The sequence below is a fragment of the Cottoperca gobio genome, chromosome 15, assembly GCF_900634415.1.
Source record: "Cottoperca gobio chromosome 15, fCotGob3.1, whole genome shotgun sequence".
NCBI classification, from domain to species: Eukaryota; Metazoa; Chordata; class Actinopteri; order Perciformes; family Bovichtidae; genus Cottoperca; species Cottoperca gobio.
The window spans coordinates 8,126,051-8,143,039 of record NC_041369.1 but is presented as its reverse complement, the minus strand read 5'-3'; the positions used below and the strand labels follow the sequence as shown (position 1 = coordinate 8,143,039).

Genomic DNA, 16,989 nt, shown 5'->3' with positions numbered 1-16,989 from the left:
CAGACATTGATGTCAGCTGGATTAGGATATGAAAGAAGTGCAATCCTCATTTCAGAGCAAGCCACTGTCCAAAGCACTTCCATTTGCACTCCACTCAGATATGATCCAATTATGAGTGTGCGTGCGTGTTAGGTGAAAGCAGAAGCCTCAAAACGCCTTTCAAACCTCTTTATAACAATTGCACATTGAGGTCTTGTCCTGACCCTAAATCACTTCCTGTCTTTGCTGCAAACAGGAGAGCCAATTTAGAGAACTTAACATTATCAAATTCAACCTTGAGAAGAAATTGAACTTTTCCCACAGGCTTGGGGAGCTTGGTAGAGTTGAGGGGCTGTAACTAACGTCCCCCACATATGGCCCCAGATAGACAGTAGAGAAGCTTGTAGCAGGAGAGAGAGGAGGAGGGGTGGGGGGGTGCAAAGGACATTCAGTACAAGCTTTCCTTGCCAAGGCTCTGTATTGTTAATGCATGTCAAGCAGTTTGAGAGTGCTCGGCTTTTGTGCCTTGATTCATTGTACCAGCCACTGAGCATGAGAAAAGAGTGCATACAAGGCCTCTTTGTGGAGCTCAAGTTAGTGACAAGGTCAGACTCAGGACACACATTTCCACTCTTTTTTTCTTTTATCTCCAAAACATGGTCTGCGGCTACTGTCAAGGTACTGTCGGCATGTCCTTCTGGGGAACACATTGAGCCATTAGGCTAGATAGAAGAATGCGTATTTCAACTGAATGCTTTGCAAGTGTCAGCAAAGCTAAATATTATTTTCGCCCTTGTTCCCTTTGGTTTTTCAAAGCTTTGGTTTCATTTTATGCCTTTGAAACTGTTGGCACTCTAGACTAACACAGTGTTATGTGACTATTTCACACTTGTATATAACAAGTTTGTAGACCAAGACTTGGACGCTTCCAACTTCATGCAAGATGTGGAACTGAATGAGAAATAAAATGTCTGAATAATTTGATATGGATTTTTTAAAATATAATTCCATCCCATGCTCCAGGGCTGGACTGAGAAGCAGAAAATGTAAAGCGTAAACGAGAATGACCAGGTGCTAATGGGCTGCTGAGCCTCCTGGAACATGTTCAGCTCACTCACATATTCGGAGGCTGTTAGCCGAAGATACAATTGGAAGTTTAGTCCATGACATGGTTGAGCTATGTACAACAAATACTGACGTACTAAATATCTAGTTAAACAATTGGAAGATTCTTGTATTTTATGAAATCCCCTCACACACTTTTAAAATAAACTTTTATGAGACGGCCTATGTTCTCAGATTATAATGAACTACTATAATCTATACAGATGTCTGTTTGAGCTCTAAAAAACAGTTTATTACATACAAATAATAAATAAATATACTACTTTTATTACTTTTATGCATTTCACCAGTGTAAAGAGACGCTGGCGTTGTCACAGCATAAGACGCAGTCAGGCACACATGTTCAGGAGTAGGTTTACGATATAAAACTAAATTAAAACATCAAACGACACTAATAGTGACCTCGCATGGTTAATCGTGGAATGTTTGGTTTTATCCCGTGCCGTTGAAAGAGAGTTACGGCACTCCTTGATGTCGCGGCCACAAGGTTCATGTAGCGCTCTATACTTCCAGTCGGTCTGTTTGCATGATTTTAAGCAGGACTGATGGCAGCAATTATATTTGTAGCAACTTTCTGTGACTATTTATGTGTAATTGATAACTTTATTGACATTTATATTCTTCTAGTGCTTCTTTGGTCATAATGTCTCACCTCCTAATGTTATCTTAAGACAATCACATAAACAAGCACAACAAGTGAATATAAAATACAGAGCCGTGTACAATGTAACTGAAATATAACAATGCAGAATAAACAATAAGTGGAAGATATGAATCAGAAACGGCACTGATATTAATAAGCTTCGCTAGATATTATAACATTACAGTATGAACAGTATGTAATGAATACGCTAAGTAGTAGTTGTATAGCTAGTATATAACATGCAGCAATTACAGTAGGCAGTGCAGATACAAGTACACAAATATATATTGTGTAGGTGCAAGTACAAAATATGCTAATAATAATAAATTGTATACAGAATTAACAGCTGGAGGTATAATAAGAATACAGTCCGATATAGTATAGAGATGTAAATATGCAGTGGTGGATTGTAAGTACTTTTACTCATCTACTTCAGTACAAATTCAGACTGTTTGTATTGTCTGCTACTTTACACATCTACTCCACTACATAAATGATTGTGTTGATTTTTGAATGTTTGTGATAAACTAAAGGATAAAGTGTTCCTTTTTATGTGTTGAAAGATGATCTGATTCTCAAATAATTTTCTGGCTATCAGATAAACCTGAACTATTCATGAGAGGTGGGCTAATGCTTTAACATGTCAGAACATACATCATTTCATTAACTCACCGGCTTGTGAAACGCTGACAATGTTCAGGCCTCAAAGCTGGAACTATTCACTGTTTGGAACTATTGTTTGCTCCACGACACGCACTACTTCCAGCTTTTCTGATTACAACAGAAGTCCATGCGAGTGTCGTAACTCACTTTCAACGATACGTGTTTTATCTTGTGATTTTATTTTTGTTAATTTGCTGTGGGGGCAAAGAGGTTACCAGTGGTAACGCATCAGTCAGTGACAAACTTTTGCGTTTATAGGGCTGGCTCCCGCTTTGCACAGAAGGCTCTTTTCTTCCTCTTCGACAGTTTTATCAGCGCCTTTCCCAGTTCACTTTGCTGATAATGACACAGCGCCCGCCATTGTACCGGCAGAGCCACCACTGCATTCTTAAGTAAAGAGAACCCCCTCTGGCATCCTCTGATGATTCCTCAGCACACACCCAACACTTTCATTTGGTATCTGTTACATGATTTAGCAGCTCTGATGACATAAGGATCCAATGTTGTATCCACTGCATCGGATTATTAAAGATTTTCTAGGGTATAGAGCCAGATACAGGATATCCTTACTTAATTCTATTGGCAGGTTTAGCAGACACCTGAACTAAGCTTCAACAACTTATGACATTTTTACAGCAGCTGATGAGTTGCCAAATATATTACACAACAGATGCCTGTCTTCAGCACTCACAGCTTGACATTAAATTGTGAACCCGAGACTTGACAAGATGTTCCTGTTCTCACGTTCACACTCCCAACTCCTGTTTCAAGTTTAGAAGAGGTTGAAAAAGGATCTTGGTTGAAAAATTAAACTGTAACTTGACGAGGAGGATGATCGACTTTAATCCAAGGCTCGTAAGAGAAACACTGAGACTGGTCCTCTGAGGACACACTGTGTGTCGGTGTCCTTTTATTTGGAAGAGATTTGGTTTAAAAGCCTGTGCTGTTTGGCAACAAGTAGTTTGTGCCAACTCCCAGAATTTGCTTAGGTGACGGGTCAAAGAGTCTCTCAACCACAATAGCTTGCATTAGATAATAACATTACATTTGGTTTTGATAAGCGGCTTTAAGCAGTGGTTGCATCATAATAGCAGCTATATAAGCCTTTCTAATATACATATATACCTGGATCAAACATCCCTCTCAAGGCATGATTAAGAAGACAAGTCAGTTTTTTTCTAAGATGCTGCGGGTCGCAGTGGCTTAGAGGTTGAAGCTGAAGCAGCCTTAATTCCTAATGTCTGTTAGGAAAACTTCTTTAGGTCCCTGAGCAGGGCATCTGACCCATATTTCAATTGTTCTAGTAGCACTGTGAAGAAGTAGAGGACTGTTTGTACTGGGCTGCCTCAAGGTGTGAATCTGCATAAATGTGTGAATGTGAAGCAGGCTGGTCCTAAAATAAGGCTTGCGCACTCAGATACTGTTGACTGAAAGGAGATTTGTGGGTATTTTTCTTATTCCAAAGGGAGCCCCTGATGTATAATTTGTTTATAAGTAGCATATATAAATGGTCTTACATTGAAATGTTGCTTTACTTTGTCTTCCAGGGTTCTAAGCGTCTTCTGAGATCAAATGAGTACGTCCTCCCACCCAGTGGACTGATGGAGACAGATCTGGAGCTCACATTCTCACTACAGGCAAGCACTCTGCTGTATCAGTGTGACAATTCACAGGAGACTGTCAGTTAGCTGACTGGGAGGATTGTGTTGAAGCCCCTTCCTAACACCGAGCAAAAGTTTCTTGTGTATTTATACATGTGTGTTTACAGTATTTTGTATCGGGCTCTGTTATTTAATTAGCCTGTGGCGCGATTTTCGTCTTATTTTATGGTCAGAGGTGTTCTCTTGGTGTCGGGGGGACAGGAAGTAGGTTCTGTTTTTACATATGACGGTCTTCCAAGTGCAACCGTACTCCATTCAGAAATTAATCATTAACAAAGTCAATGAAGCAGACATTTTTTATGATGGAATGTTAGGGTTATCATTTTAAATAATGGACAACCCATGCATGTTGACGTTTTGCAAACTGGAGTAGCAAGGCGGCTATTGAAGTGAATTAAGCCAGGACAAGTGAGCAGCCTGTGGAAAACAGTTTTCCAAAAAGTGCAAAGCTTTTTACAAACATCTGAACAAAAGTGCCCAGCTAAAGTCACACTGCTGTTCAAAGCATGTAGAGCCTAGAACAAGTGGGGCCAGTATTGAACATGTGTCTCGTTCTCTCTCTCTGTGTTCTCTACTTGAGCTGCAACTAATGATAATTGATTGATTATTTACATTATTGATTAATCTGCCAATTTATATTCTAGATTAATTGAGTAACATTTCCCACTATTTTTCGACATTTTATAGACTAAACAATTAATCAAAGTCCAAAGTGATGTCTTTAAATGTCTTGTGTCAGTCCAAAACCCAAAGATATTGAGTTGTATATGAGAAAAGCAGGACATCTCACATCTCCATATTTGCGAGGCTGGAAACAGCATTTTAGAAAATTGATCAATTGATTATCAAAAGAGAAATCTAAATTTTCTGTCGCTCAAATAATCCATGAATCGACTTATTGTTGCAGCTCTTATCCACACATCATCAGCTCACACTATTCAGACAGCATTCTGACTACAGATACATCTTCTGAAATAGCGAAGCAGTTTGTCTCACGGCCCACAGCAACAGAGAACTGAAGTCTTGCCTGCCAGTCTAAAATAGCCAAAAGGATTGAAAGGCTGATAAAACCCTGGACAAGTCTGATGGCATTGATGATATGACCTGGCCATTAAGTCAGTCACAGAGAAAAGGCTTTGTCTGTAAATAAATGGCATCAGAGAAGTAATTTAAACCCAAAGAGAAATTGCTGTCACAGACTGTCTAAAGGAGAAGTGGGCATCATGGCTTCTAAAGGCACTGAAGAGCAGTGAAATCTTGAGTAAGCTTTCTTTAAATGAACAGATTACACAATCTTGTTTTATTATTTCAGTTGTATGGTTAGAATAAATATTATTTGCAGGAAATGGAAGCTGAATACAGACATAGCATGGCAGGCCACCACTAAATAATTGGTTTTCTTTTGGAGCAACAAAAACAATGTGTTGAAATAAGTCTGTATGTTGGTCATTTATCTGACTTTATATTTGTTCTTTTCAGTACCCCCATTTTCTGAAGAGGGATGCCAACAGACTGCAGATTATGCTGCAGAGGAGGAAACGCTACAAGAATCGAACCATCCTGGGCTACAAAACGTTGGCTGTGGGAGTTATCAACATGGCGGAGGTATTGTATTTTATGGCCTCTCAACTGGGGCATTACTTTCAATCATTTCATTTCCTGCTTAATTGCCAGCTGTTTAATTTCTCTTGAGAAACATGTCATTTTTGCTCTGCGCTTGTGATCGACAGTGATTGACATGGCTATTATGGGCTATGTACAATTTCTTGGTTTGCCAGTCACGCGTTACACTTGATTTCAGATGAATCATGCTCATCACACATGCTGCTTTGTGAGATTATGGGCCATCTGGAGCTGGCTTCATATGCACTTCTCTGGAAACATTCAGCCAAGCTATGCAGTAATAATGGACCAGGAGCTGATATAATGCCACTTGTGGAGGTTTATTTGATGTAGAGATATACAATTATTTATATAATAATATATATAATTTCTATATATATATATATCATTTTTCCTGATCCGAGTCATTTAACGATAAGTACTGCCAGATCTGCCTCAGCTGGACATGTAGGAATCACTTTGCAGTTACGTCAGACTGTGTTTGGCCAATGGGCCATTAAGATGAATTTGTTTTATACACAAAGTGGTTCTGCTTGCTTTGCGAACCATTACCTGTTGTCAGTGCAGATGTCACACACTGTCGGCCATTCACTTGCAACAATGTGTTCCTGTGTTTTAACACAGTGGGGGGTTTCTTTTGATAGCAGGCGTACTACTATGGATTGCAGTGAACAAAGGGTTGGAGATTGGGCTTTATATAGCAGATACAGATCAATTAAAATGCCTTGTTCAGGACGTAATTAGTTGGGTGTTTGTCTGTGAGAGATATCGAGATCAATTCAGATTTAGACCGAGATATCGAGCGTCACACGTATTTGGAATGGAGAGACACAGGTAGCGTTTCACCATTAGTAATTACAGCGCCCATCCATGCTCGGCCAAAGAGACTTTCCACCAGTAGCCCCAGGACAGGAATTAACTGACTTCTGAAAACAAGACTAATGCTTTATTGCATTTTAAAATACTACTCAACCGCAGTGCTGTTTCGGTGCTTGCTGCAGTAAAACAACCCACAGACTTCTATGAATAAAGCTAGATTGGCCATTATTGGATCCTGCCTGGTAATTATGTTGTCATCTGCTGTAGAGTAAACTCTCCCGTGCCCTCATTCTGGATCTATCGGGGCATTGTGTGGGAGGAAGTCACTTATTGGACTTTGCATGCAGCATTCGAGTCAGTGCATCCCTGCCAGTGTTTGAGCAAAATGAGCCTACTCCCTGTGCAGCTATTCATCAAGTGAAATATCGAAAGCATCCCCCAGAGCTAGAGATAGAGAATGAAAAGGTCATCCCTTCTCATCTGATTCAACACAGTTTATGCAAACTGCGTTACGCTGTTTGACTGGATGATATGAGCAAATTGGCACGGCTCATTTCGACATTTAGAATGGAAAAGCAGCATTGTGTTAATGAAGATTTACTTGGGGATGGCAAAGCCCTCGTCTTGTAATCAGTCTGTAAATCTCTGTGTGTAACGGAGCCCTCTTCATCTCTGTTGTATCAGTATCAGCTCAGCAAAGAGAGATACAATTCTTCCATCCGGCCTGTCTGTTGAAGAAATATAATTTGTGCCATGCTGCTTTGACATGGCTCTACAGAGAGATTGATGGACGCTGGAATTGTACAAAACGATAAAGGCATCTCAGCTAAACAGGACTTGATGTTTGGACAGATGTCCAGTGTATTATTTATTCAAGTAGAAATAATATTGAAGTTACATCACATAGTACACCTGGAAACATCTTGCAGTATAACCAACAGCATATGAACAAATATAGGGCTCTTTTCTGTCCTTACTACCATCATTACAGCGCTGTGGCTAGTGGAGTAGTATGCTCTCACATTCTACTTAATGTTGTATTATATATGTTATATCATACCTTAAAACCTCACAATTTACTTGATAGAATATTTGTTTTCTTTTTTCAATTGTAAACGAGGGTGAAGTTTTAACCATACCTTTTGTTTGTCTCGTGTATTTATTTATGGAAAAAAGCCTGTTTTGCTTAAATAAATACCAGCTTTATAAAAAACTCTAATATTATCAGGAATATTGCAGAGGAGGGATACAATTAAATCAATTGTCTTGTATAAATTGGTTTAGAGCCAATATTTAAATGGATTCTTAAAATCAATGGCCGGCCTCAATGTTAATCTTCCCATGTCCAGGTGATGCAACACCCGACAGACGGAGGACAGATCCTGGGTCTCCATAGCAACGTGAAGGAGGCGCCAGTGCGTGTGGCGGAGATCAGTGTGTACTCCCTCTCCAGCCAGCCCATCGACCACGAGGATGGTAGCGGCCAAGCTGGCCGCAAGACCAAAGCCTCAGGTGAGCACAGCCACCTCCCGTCACCCTACATGGGTCTGTGAGACGGGCCTGCACCATCGCTGCCCGGTCAAATCCTGTGTGTAATTTCAGCCTTCACCCTGCAGCCAGCTCTCCCTGCCCTGGCCTCTCTCTTCCCTCCTTCCACATGGCTCCTATTTCCCAACCAGGGACAGAATAAACTCTATTAATCCCAACCTATGGCCAAAGATATGTTATTCCCTTCAGCTATGGTTGCAATGTTGATTTGGGAGTTGAACAGATTTAGGCCCTATTCCCTTACACTTTTCTAATTCTGGTCAGGGGGAAATATTGGGCCCTGCTCGGACTCCACACCCTTATCCCGCTATGCTGATCCCTCGCTGTTCTGGATGTTATTAAGGAGGCCGCTCAAACATAACGGATGAGCTCATGCACCGAGTATTATACTAGTGTCACTGTGAGGGAAGGAAAGATGTTTATCTTTCCCCTTTCTCCTCTTCCGTGATTCTTATTAACTGCCATCCCATCTAAGAGAAAAGAACAGGACGTTTCAGAGGCAAAAAGAAAGCGGAAATGGCTGTTAATAAAAAAAGGCTTTCCATGGTCTGATCTGTCCTCAGCTGTCAAGCGCGCAGAAAAAACAGCCTCTTCAGGAATGTGGCTGTTCAAACCGATAAAACCAGACTTCAAACAATAGTAAAACCTCCACCAATGAAATGTCATTAAAACCTAATCAGAATGTGAGACATGAGCTCTCCAATCTAATTTGCATATAATACTTTTATCCCATTTCAGCAAGCACTTTTAGCTTGTGCACAGAAAATGTTTTTGCATTAGATTATGTTAGGATTCTTGCCAAGTAGCTGAAACAATTAATTACTGAGGAGCTGTGTAGAATAGGGAAGAAAATTAAGCAATTCTATCTACACAAGATGCAAAATGGTCTTTGGGCTCAAACTCATATTTGTGAAAAATACACAATATAATGAAATCATTATTTACAGTATAAGAGAATTATACTCTGTTGTATGTTGAACAACTTTTGCTTTCCAATGACAAATTGCTTCCTGTAGGCATACTTTATTGCAAATACAAATTTGAATCTGTACATTATGTACTGCTGCCTGATATAATGCTGAACCTACAGTACCTAATAGAAAGTCATCATACCCTATGAAAATCTTTACCTTTTATCACATTACACCCTGGAAATTAAAATAAATGAAATCTAACTTGAGCTGAAAGGACACATTATAACCCTCATCATCAAAGCAAAAAATAACATTAACATTCTTTCTGGACAATTATTAAAGATCAAGTAGTGAAATACCTGCTTTGGTTAAGTGATCAGCTCCTTAGAGTATACCATTATAAACTTGCTCAGGTGCAACCAATCAACTTCCAGATCAAACACCAGACTAATTGCCCCCCAGCGGACATCCATTGAAGTGATTTTGATTACTTCAGAATCAAACCAACTGTTTCTTGAGGAGTCCTCTACTAGTAGTGCATGGTACTGCAAAGAATTCACCATGGCCTTTGAAAAGGCCTTTGGGATAAAGTTGTAGGAAGGCACAAGTTAGGTGAAGGGTACACATTGTTTTTCGAAGGCTTTAGCTCTCCCTCTGTACTGTTGAGAGCATCATACAGAAGTGCAAAGAGTATGGCACCACCAACATCTTGCCTAGATCAGGCCGTCCGTCCAAACTGGATGTATTTTGATGTTTTCTGTATGTGTACCTCCAGACCGCTCACCAGACATGGATAACTATTCCGAGGAGGATGATGACAGCTACTCGTCAGAGCAGGAAGCCAGCGATGACGCAGTTCATGGCCAGGTCAGTGCCAAAAAAGGCTTAAACAAATCCACAATACACCGCAAAATGAAATGCATCTAAGAAATTCAATTAATACAATCTTGTATAGTAGTCTAAATGTCATACTGAACATGCTATTGCATAGTATACTTGTAATGTTATATAAGAATTCAATAGCAGATTTAGTCAGAAGCAGTTTTTAGTTGGTATAACAATGAATGTTTTACATGAAGCATAATGTGTGCAGGTAGAAATGTAGGGGGCGCTATTATGTTGAGCTTTCATCCACCCTCTCTATATTTCAGGATCTTTATGATGAAGACGACGAGGTCAGGAAGCCGAAGAAAGCCCGGAGGAAAATGATCCGAACCACCTCCATGACCAGAGTTAGTTGCCTCCTTTTCCAGCACATGGGTGTTTTACACTCGCCAATCATTGACTACGAGAACAACTCAAGACCTGCTTGCTGTTGTACAAGCTTTTTAAGGCAAAGCACACACTGTTCCATTTGTCCAAGCCATTAGGACGATGTGGATGAGCACGTAAATGAACACTGTGGGTTCACTGGAGTGACTATAATGGTCTTTACATAGAGTGTATGTGAATGAGTAATCCAGTGGACAGTTACTGGGAGAACTGATAAGCCCGAGCCCAGCTGTCATGCGCATTTAATGATGATAGTTATTCCATTTTTCAGAGGGTTCTGTTTCTCATAATCTCATCATTTATTTTTCTGTTGCAGCAACCTAACTTCAAGCAGAAGTTTGTGGCCTTGCTGAAGAGGTTCAAGGTAACCGATGAGGTGAGTGTGAAAGGAATAACCACCTTTTTGTTTTGGTTGACACCCAGGGGAAGCACCATCCTTCTCAGTGCACCGCCATTGAATTTCCCAGTCCTTCTGTTATGAAGTTTTTACTAAGTCAGCAGTTATTAAATTGCCCTCGGGGCAGGAAAATATAATCTCAGTGTTGACTGTTTAAACAGCATATTGCTGCAGCTAATGTGCTCATGACGGGAGAAGAAATCAGAGGTACAAGCATCATTATGGTGCGAGGCTGCATTACCTCGGTGCTCATGGATGTATGATTCATACATTTCCATTAGCAGCGATCCGTATGCAAAATCCATTAAAGACTTTATACTCCAGCACTTAATCCAGTGATGAATGCAGGCTCACATGCTTGTCCTGTTTAGGTTCGTGTTTTCCTTCTCAAGTACTTTTTCAAATAAGTGTTTCCGTGGATTTTACATAATAGCTTGTAATCAGGTCATCAGCCAGAAGTCGACCATTTGTGTGCAACAACCATTATTATATATATATTATATATAATATTATAGCAACAATTATTCCCATTGAACTGTAAAATCAAAAATCAATTGGGAGTAGTTGAGATATCCATCGCCTTGTTTCTCCTCTTTCTTCTGCTTTCTGACGTCACAGTCCGTAGATAAAAGCGAAGGCTTGAGTAAAGAGGAACTCTCCCCCCAATGCGCTTCTTATCAATATAATCAAGTCTAGCTGCTTAATGGAGGAAATTACTTTAACCCTTCGACTCCAAAGAAGAAGGGCGATAAAACAGAGGAAAAGGGGATCGGTATAAACAACTAGACTTTTAACAATTTTTCCTTGCTTTCTTTTCTTTGTCTGATCCCTTCATATATGCATCATAAACTGTACCTTTGCCTTATCTGGTGGTGCTGTAATGTCCCAGCCCTCACATGTTCTATGTTCAAAAGAAAAAACAGTCCATTACTATGTTGGTTTTCAGACTGGATGAGGATTTGCTTTACATTTTTACTCATCCCTTAAGGTGTTATGTAACTTCAAAACAATTGAATACAAATAGGGACTTAGACACTTGTCTGAGTGATTCAACGAACAAGCGCCTCGAGGCCCCGAGTTGTGTTTTTTCTGGATGCTTCTGGAAGCTCCAGGTGGCCTGTTGATCTTTTATCACGTCCCTATCTCTAATCCCTTCCTTGTGGCTGGTCAGTGTGCTGGGCTACGGCTCTATAAATACATAGTCAGGAGGAGGAGAGGGGACAGACTGTGTTTATCTGCTCCCTGCCAGCTTCTGCACTTATGGAGTGGGATTAATCACCTGATTAGTCCACAGGCCTGCCTGTGTGCAGTTCCTATGATATACATCCCACTGTGCTGCTGGCAGATCAAGGCTCAGCAACCTTAGCTCTCCTCCAGCACTCACTTACCTTTTAATTGGCCTGTTTAGGACTAAAGCAGAGATGTATTTATAGCATAGATTTTCTCATTTTACAACCTTCAATGTTGTCCTTCATTCTTTGGGCTCCATTAGCCCAGCTGTGAAAGTGATTAGTTAATGCACAGCACCAGTCACCCCCTACACTTATTTAATTCCACGGCCATCATTACAGATCCCTGATTACAGTGTACTGATGTGTTGATGATGTGTCTATCCTATGCGGCAGGTGCTGGACTCTGACCCAGTTGACCAGACCCAGGAAGTGGAGGAGGATCTGGACTTACTCTACGACAGTCTGGAGGTGTACAACCAGAGTGACAGCGGGCCGGAGATGGAGGACAACGAGAGCGTCTTAAGCACTCCTAAACCCAAACTCAAGTATGTCAAGTATTCTATCAATATTGGGATATGAGACGAGATATGGTCTTAGAATCTGGATATCGTAATACCTTTTTTCTAAAATCTCAATGTGTTAATATTTTGTGAAAGCAAAAATATTCAACCGTGCAATATCGATGTCGAGATATTTGATCGAAGATATTGTGATATAAGATTTTCTCTATCGCCCCGCACTACCTCTAACCGTCTTTTCAGAAATGGTCTAATAATTCTAGATATTTAATTATTTCTGTTCACCACCTGTATATGGTTTTAGTGTGGTTTCTGAAATCAATCAATAAAATAATAAGTGTCAACTGGCCCTTTAAATGGAACTGCTCAGTTTTCTCTAATTCAAATCTTTGTTTCTGTTTTCAGGCCGTTCTTTGAAGGAATGTCTCACTCCAGCTCCCAGACAGAAATTGGAAGCATACACAGCCAAAAAAGCCAGCAGAGAGAGTTGTCGTGTCCTGTAAGTTGATCACCAGGCACTCCTCAGATGCCTTTCAGGACCACTGTTTACCCATAAAGGGCTTCCTCTGTGTTTGCTGGAGAGGTTCTTTTTGTAAACAGTGTTACGTAAAAGGAATTGCCCCTGGGCAGTGTTTAAATGTCTGGCAGTCCTCTCTGCTTATTGTGGTTCAGGGATTCCCAAGGACCATGATACTACAGGCCAGATATTCTGAGCATGAACGCAATGCAGCTCCCACCCCTGCAGATGGGGTGGGGGGTGGGGAAGGCTGCAGTCCTTACCCTATTCACCCCTACATCCCTCTAGTATTTATACCACCACCACCATCAACGCACGCACACACGCACACACAAATGTGCTCCGAGAGAAGATTGGATGGAGCAATCTCTGAAGTCCTGCTCAGAGATTTATGGCCCATTGGAAGCAACAAGGACAGAGCGAGAGACATGTTGAGTCTGATAGTTGGAGAGGGAGTGCTGTTTATAAATATCTGGGAATCCATTTTAGTCTGTAATGAAACAGCCCAGAGCATTTCACACTGCTATAGCGCTCCATTCTGCTCAATAAATGTCTCCAGCCGAACATCATAAATGCATCTTGCAGGCAAAATGGAAAGTCTTTGATCTTATATTGAAATGAATTAAGCTAGATGTTGCAAAATGCACTTAAACACTTTCAGTCAAGCAAATGTGAGCACTAAAGTGTGCAGTGGCGGAAGAAGAATCCAGATCCTTCACACTGAAGATACTCCACTACAAGTAAAAGTATCCGAGTATTATCAGCTACATTTCCTTGTGCAGAGAAATGTTCCCCGTCAGGTGTTTAACTATTATCTTTGATGTTTTTGGAAGTGCATGTTGCGTTTTACTTCTGTAGATGTTTAAAGCCGTCAGTGACAATCCCCCTGACAACCTGCAAGAGCATTCCCCTAAAAAACAAAGTGTTTCTAAAAGCGGCCTAGCCAACACCAGGCAGTTACCTCCAGAAACTTAACACGGTGAAGCCTGTGCGCGGCAACCGCTTCATACCCCTACCACGGTGATCTAAACCTCATCCCCTCTCCCCTCACTGTGAGGAGGAGGCGGTGAGTTCCCGTGTGGCGGTGTGAAAGTAGTTTAAGGTTGTGCTAATTTTACCTGACTTTATATACTGTTGGGTATTTTAATCTACAGCAATTCATCATATTCTATAAGATCATCGTATGTTTGTAGCGTCTCTGTCCTGTGGGAACCATGTATCTCTAAAAAGTCAACTTTTCACAAGTTACTCAGAAAAACAGCTTTCAGCTTTGTGGCGATGCACTTTCCAGCTGATCCAAGAGACCTCTTTAATAGTGTATCGGTCAGTCACGCACCCTGAGTGGTCAATCTTGACCTGAGCAGATGGAGTATAGCACTCTCATAAGGAGCTGTGACATTTTGTCATTTATGTTCACCAGAGACGGTTAAAATGGTCTAAGTGTGTGTTTGTACGTTTTCCCTGCAGACTGGTGACTTTCTGACCGTGGACAGATGTAAAGTGCAAGGGGCCCGGTATCAAGATGACAGCAACACTGAAGCAACCGTTGGGGTATGTGTTTGCAACAACGGTAGTTTTACTTTTTGTTTGTTTGTTTGTTTTGAACAAAATCTCCTTGAAGCATCTCTTCCTCAGATTTCTTTCTCTACCCTTCTCCACTTGAGTGCCCTTTCCTCCCATGGGTCTTGGTTGTTTTCCAGGAAAAAGCCAAGAGAGGGGGGTATGCAAGGACAAGCAAACTAAACAGCACAGTCATCCATTATGGATCAGTAGAGCAGACAAGTCGGCCCCATGCTGGATAAATCCTGACTGATGAGGATCGAAAGAGGGGTGTTTGTGTTTGTTGTTGTCTGTGTGCCGTCGGGTCAGTCTAACCTTGTTCGGCTCACCCCCGGCTCCCCCTCTGAGCGCCGGGCTGCCGGCTCGTCGCCCCGCTCCACTAACCCAATTCAAACTGGAATATCTAAACCGCAGGAACCGCGTTTCCCCCAGCCACGTGCTAAGAGACCCCAACCTTTATTTATTTCTTTTTTATCTCATCCGTCATGGTGGTCTCGCATCATTATCTCCAACATCAACAGCTCTGCTCAATTATTCACTAGGCCAGCACCTCTCTACCTCCTTCCTCGCCTCAACTCTTTCAACTCTTGCTGTTAAAATACCGCTGATGCACCGCACATAAAGGCACAGAAAGAACCAGAACCTCATAGAGACACTGATGTAGAAGTACATGAGACATGATAGTGCCTGTGGTGTACGATAAACATCAGCATTGTCCTCTTCCTTCTCTTGGCTCATCTTTGCTTCCCCCCCCCCCCCCTCCCTTTTGGTTCAGGAGCCAGAGACTGAGGACAACGGGCCGGGGCCAGGGCCAGGGGAGATGAGCAGCTGGGATGTCAACACTGAACGGGTGACCAGCACTGTTGGCAAGCTCTGCAAGACTGAGTCCCAAAACCAAATGTCTCCCAGGTACACTGCTGATCACTGCATCTGGAAACATGCACACAGCATCATGTTATGTCACAGTGTTTCCCCAGGAGGACTGCTTTGGGGTAATCGGGTGGGCTCCACTCCAACCCACTCACATTAGATCCACCGCACAGAAAAAACATTAAGTTATTCCATTATTTCCTTCTTCCTAAGCAGTGGTGAAGAACACCAGGAGTTGAGTTCATTATTATGATGTGTGTTAACTGCTTGCTAAATTAGTTACAGTGAACCAGGCCAAATTGCCTCCTAATTTACCAAATGACCGGTTGCTGACAAGCAATGTAGCATTTAAAAGGCTATTTTTTTTTTTTTTAAACGCAGTGCTCGCTTCACATAAAACACACTCACAGGGCCACATTACACTACATATGCACAAAACAGCATATAATATTCTCTGGTTTAGCTCAGCTAAAACCACCGAATCTGTCAGCAGGTTAGCATGTTGTTAGCATGTTGTTCACGTGTAACCGGTACCAGCAACATTACCTTCACTGTCTCTTCTTTGCTCTACTCCGTGTGGAGAGGCTAAGCCCCGCACTCTGTGAAACTCGAGAGTTAACGTCTGATTGGGTTCCCTGCTCTTTCTGTCACGTCATGTACTTTGAGCTAGATGTGTTCCGTCTCTTCCTTAGTAAAGTGGAGAACAGGCTGCAGAGGCGTCCTCGCAGCACCTCCATGAAAGACAGACAGAACTCCAAGGCCCAGAGCGACAGGACCAGCAGCATGGAGAGCGAGTGCTCCCCAGACTCACGACTCATAGCACAGGTAAAACACCTCGAAAGATGTAACATCGAGCTGCAGAGGTGTCGTTTACACATGTGAAAATGTGCTCAGACTCTCTGCTTCTCATTGGTCTCAAAGGTTCCCAGGAAGTCTGTGTATGACCAGCTCAACCAGATCCTCATCTCTGACGAACGCCTGCCCGAGAGCATCATCCTCATCAACACCATGGAGTGGCAAGGACAGGTGTGTTCTTCTATACATGACACTTCACACATCCACTCCCTCACCTTCTTCTATTCATATTTGCAGTAGGAACACTGGCGTGCTACAAGCATTTGCCAACATTATTGCAAAAAGGCAGAAATATAAGTACTGTACCCCAGAAGCATGTTTTTTAGAGCTGCAACTGATTGTGTTTAGATTATTATTGTTAATGTAATTTGTTCATGAATAATGTAGAAGGTTTAATATCTTATTAAAGGCTTCGGGTTCTGGACTGACGAGACATCACCTTGGACTTTGAGAAACTATTCTCTGACATTTTATAGACCAAATCAGTAATTAATTAATAATAAGATTATTGAAAATAATGTTTTTCTGCTGTCTTCCCATCCCGCCCATGCACTCATGTCCCTCTCGCAGTATGTGTCCGAGTTGCTCCATGAACAGGGCCAGCCCATTGTGTCTACCTGCTCTGCTGCCGATGTTCAGGCTGCTTTCAACACCATCGTTACTCGCATCCAGAGATTGTGAGTCACATACACACACACACACGCATTGATTGAACGACACGAGCCACCAGAAAGTATGATCTTGCTGAATGTTATGTGGGTTCATAGTGGCTTTCTGCCAGACACTTCCAGGG

The 16,989-nt window shown here is 41.7% G+C and overlaps 1 protein-coding gene across 1 annotated transcript in view; it reads left to right on the top strand.

Annotated features, from left to right (window-relative positions):
* Positions 1-16,989, top strand: part of LOC115019784 (phosphofurin acidic cluster sorting protein 2) — a 50,847-nt gene that overhangs the window by 22,016 nt on the left and 11,842 nt on the right. Inside the window, 13 exon segments of the mRNA XM_029449375.1 lie at positions 3,958-4,047; positions 5,551-5,676; positions 7,863-8,025; positions 9,751-9,842; positions 10,127-10,207; positions 10,564-10,623; positions 12,270-12,421; positions 12,800-12,893; positions 14,379-14,462; positions 15,247-15,380; positions 16,034-16,166; positions 16,263-16,367; positions 16,767-16,873. Coding sequence (XP_029305235.1) covers positions 3,958-4,047; positions 5,551-5,676; positions 7,863-8,025; positions 9,751-9,842; positions 10,127-10,207; positions 10,564-10,623; positions 12,270-12,421; positions 12,800-12,893; positions 14,379-14,462; positions 15,247-15,380; positions 16,034-16,166; positions 16,263-16,367; positions 16,767-16,873 — 1,421 coding nt within the window.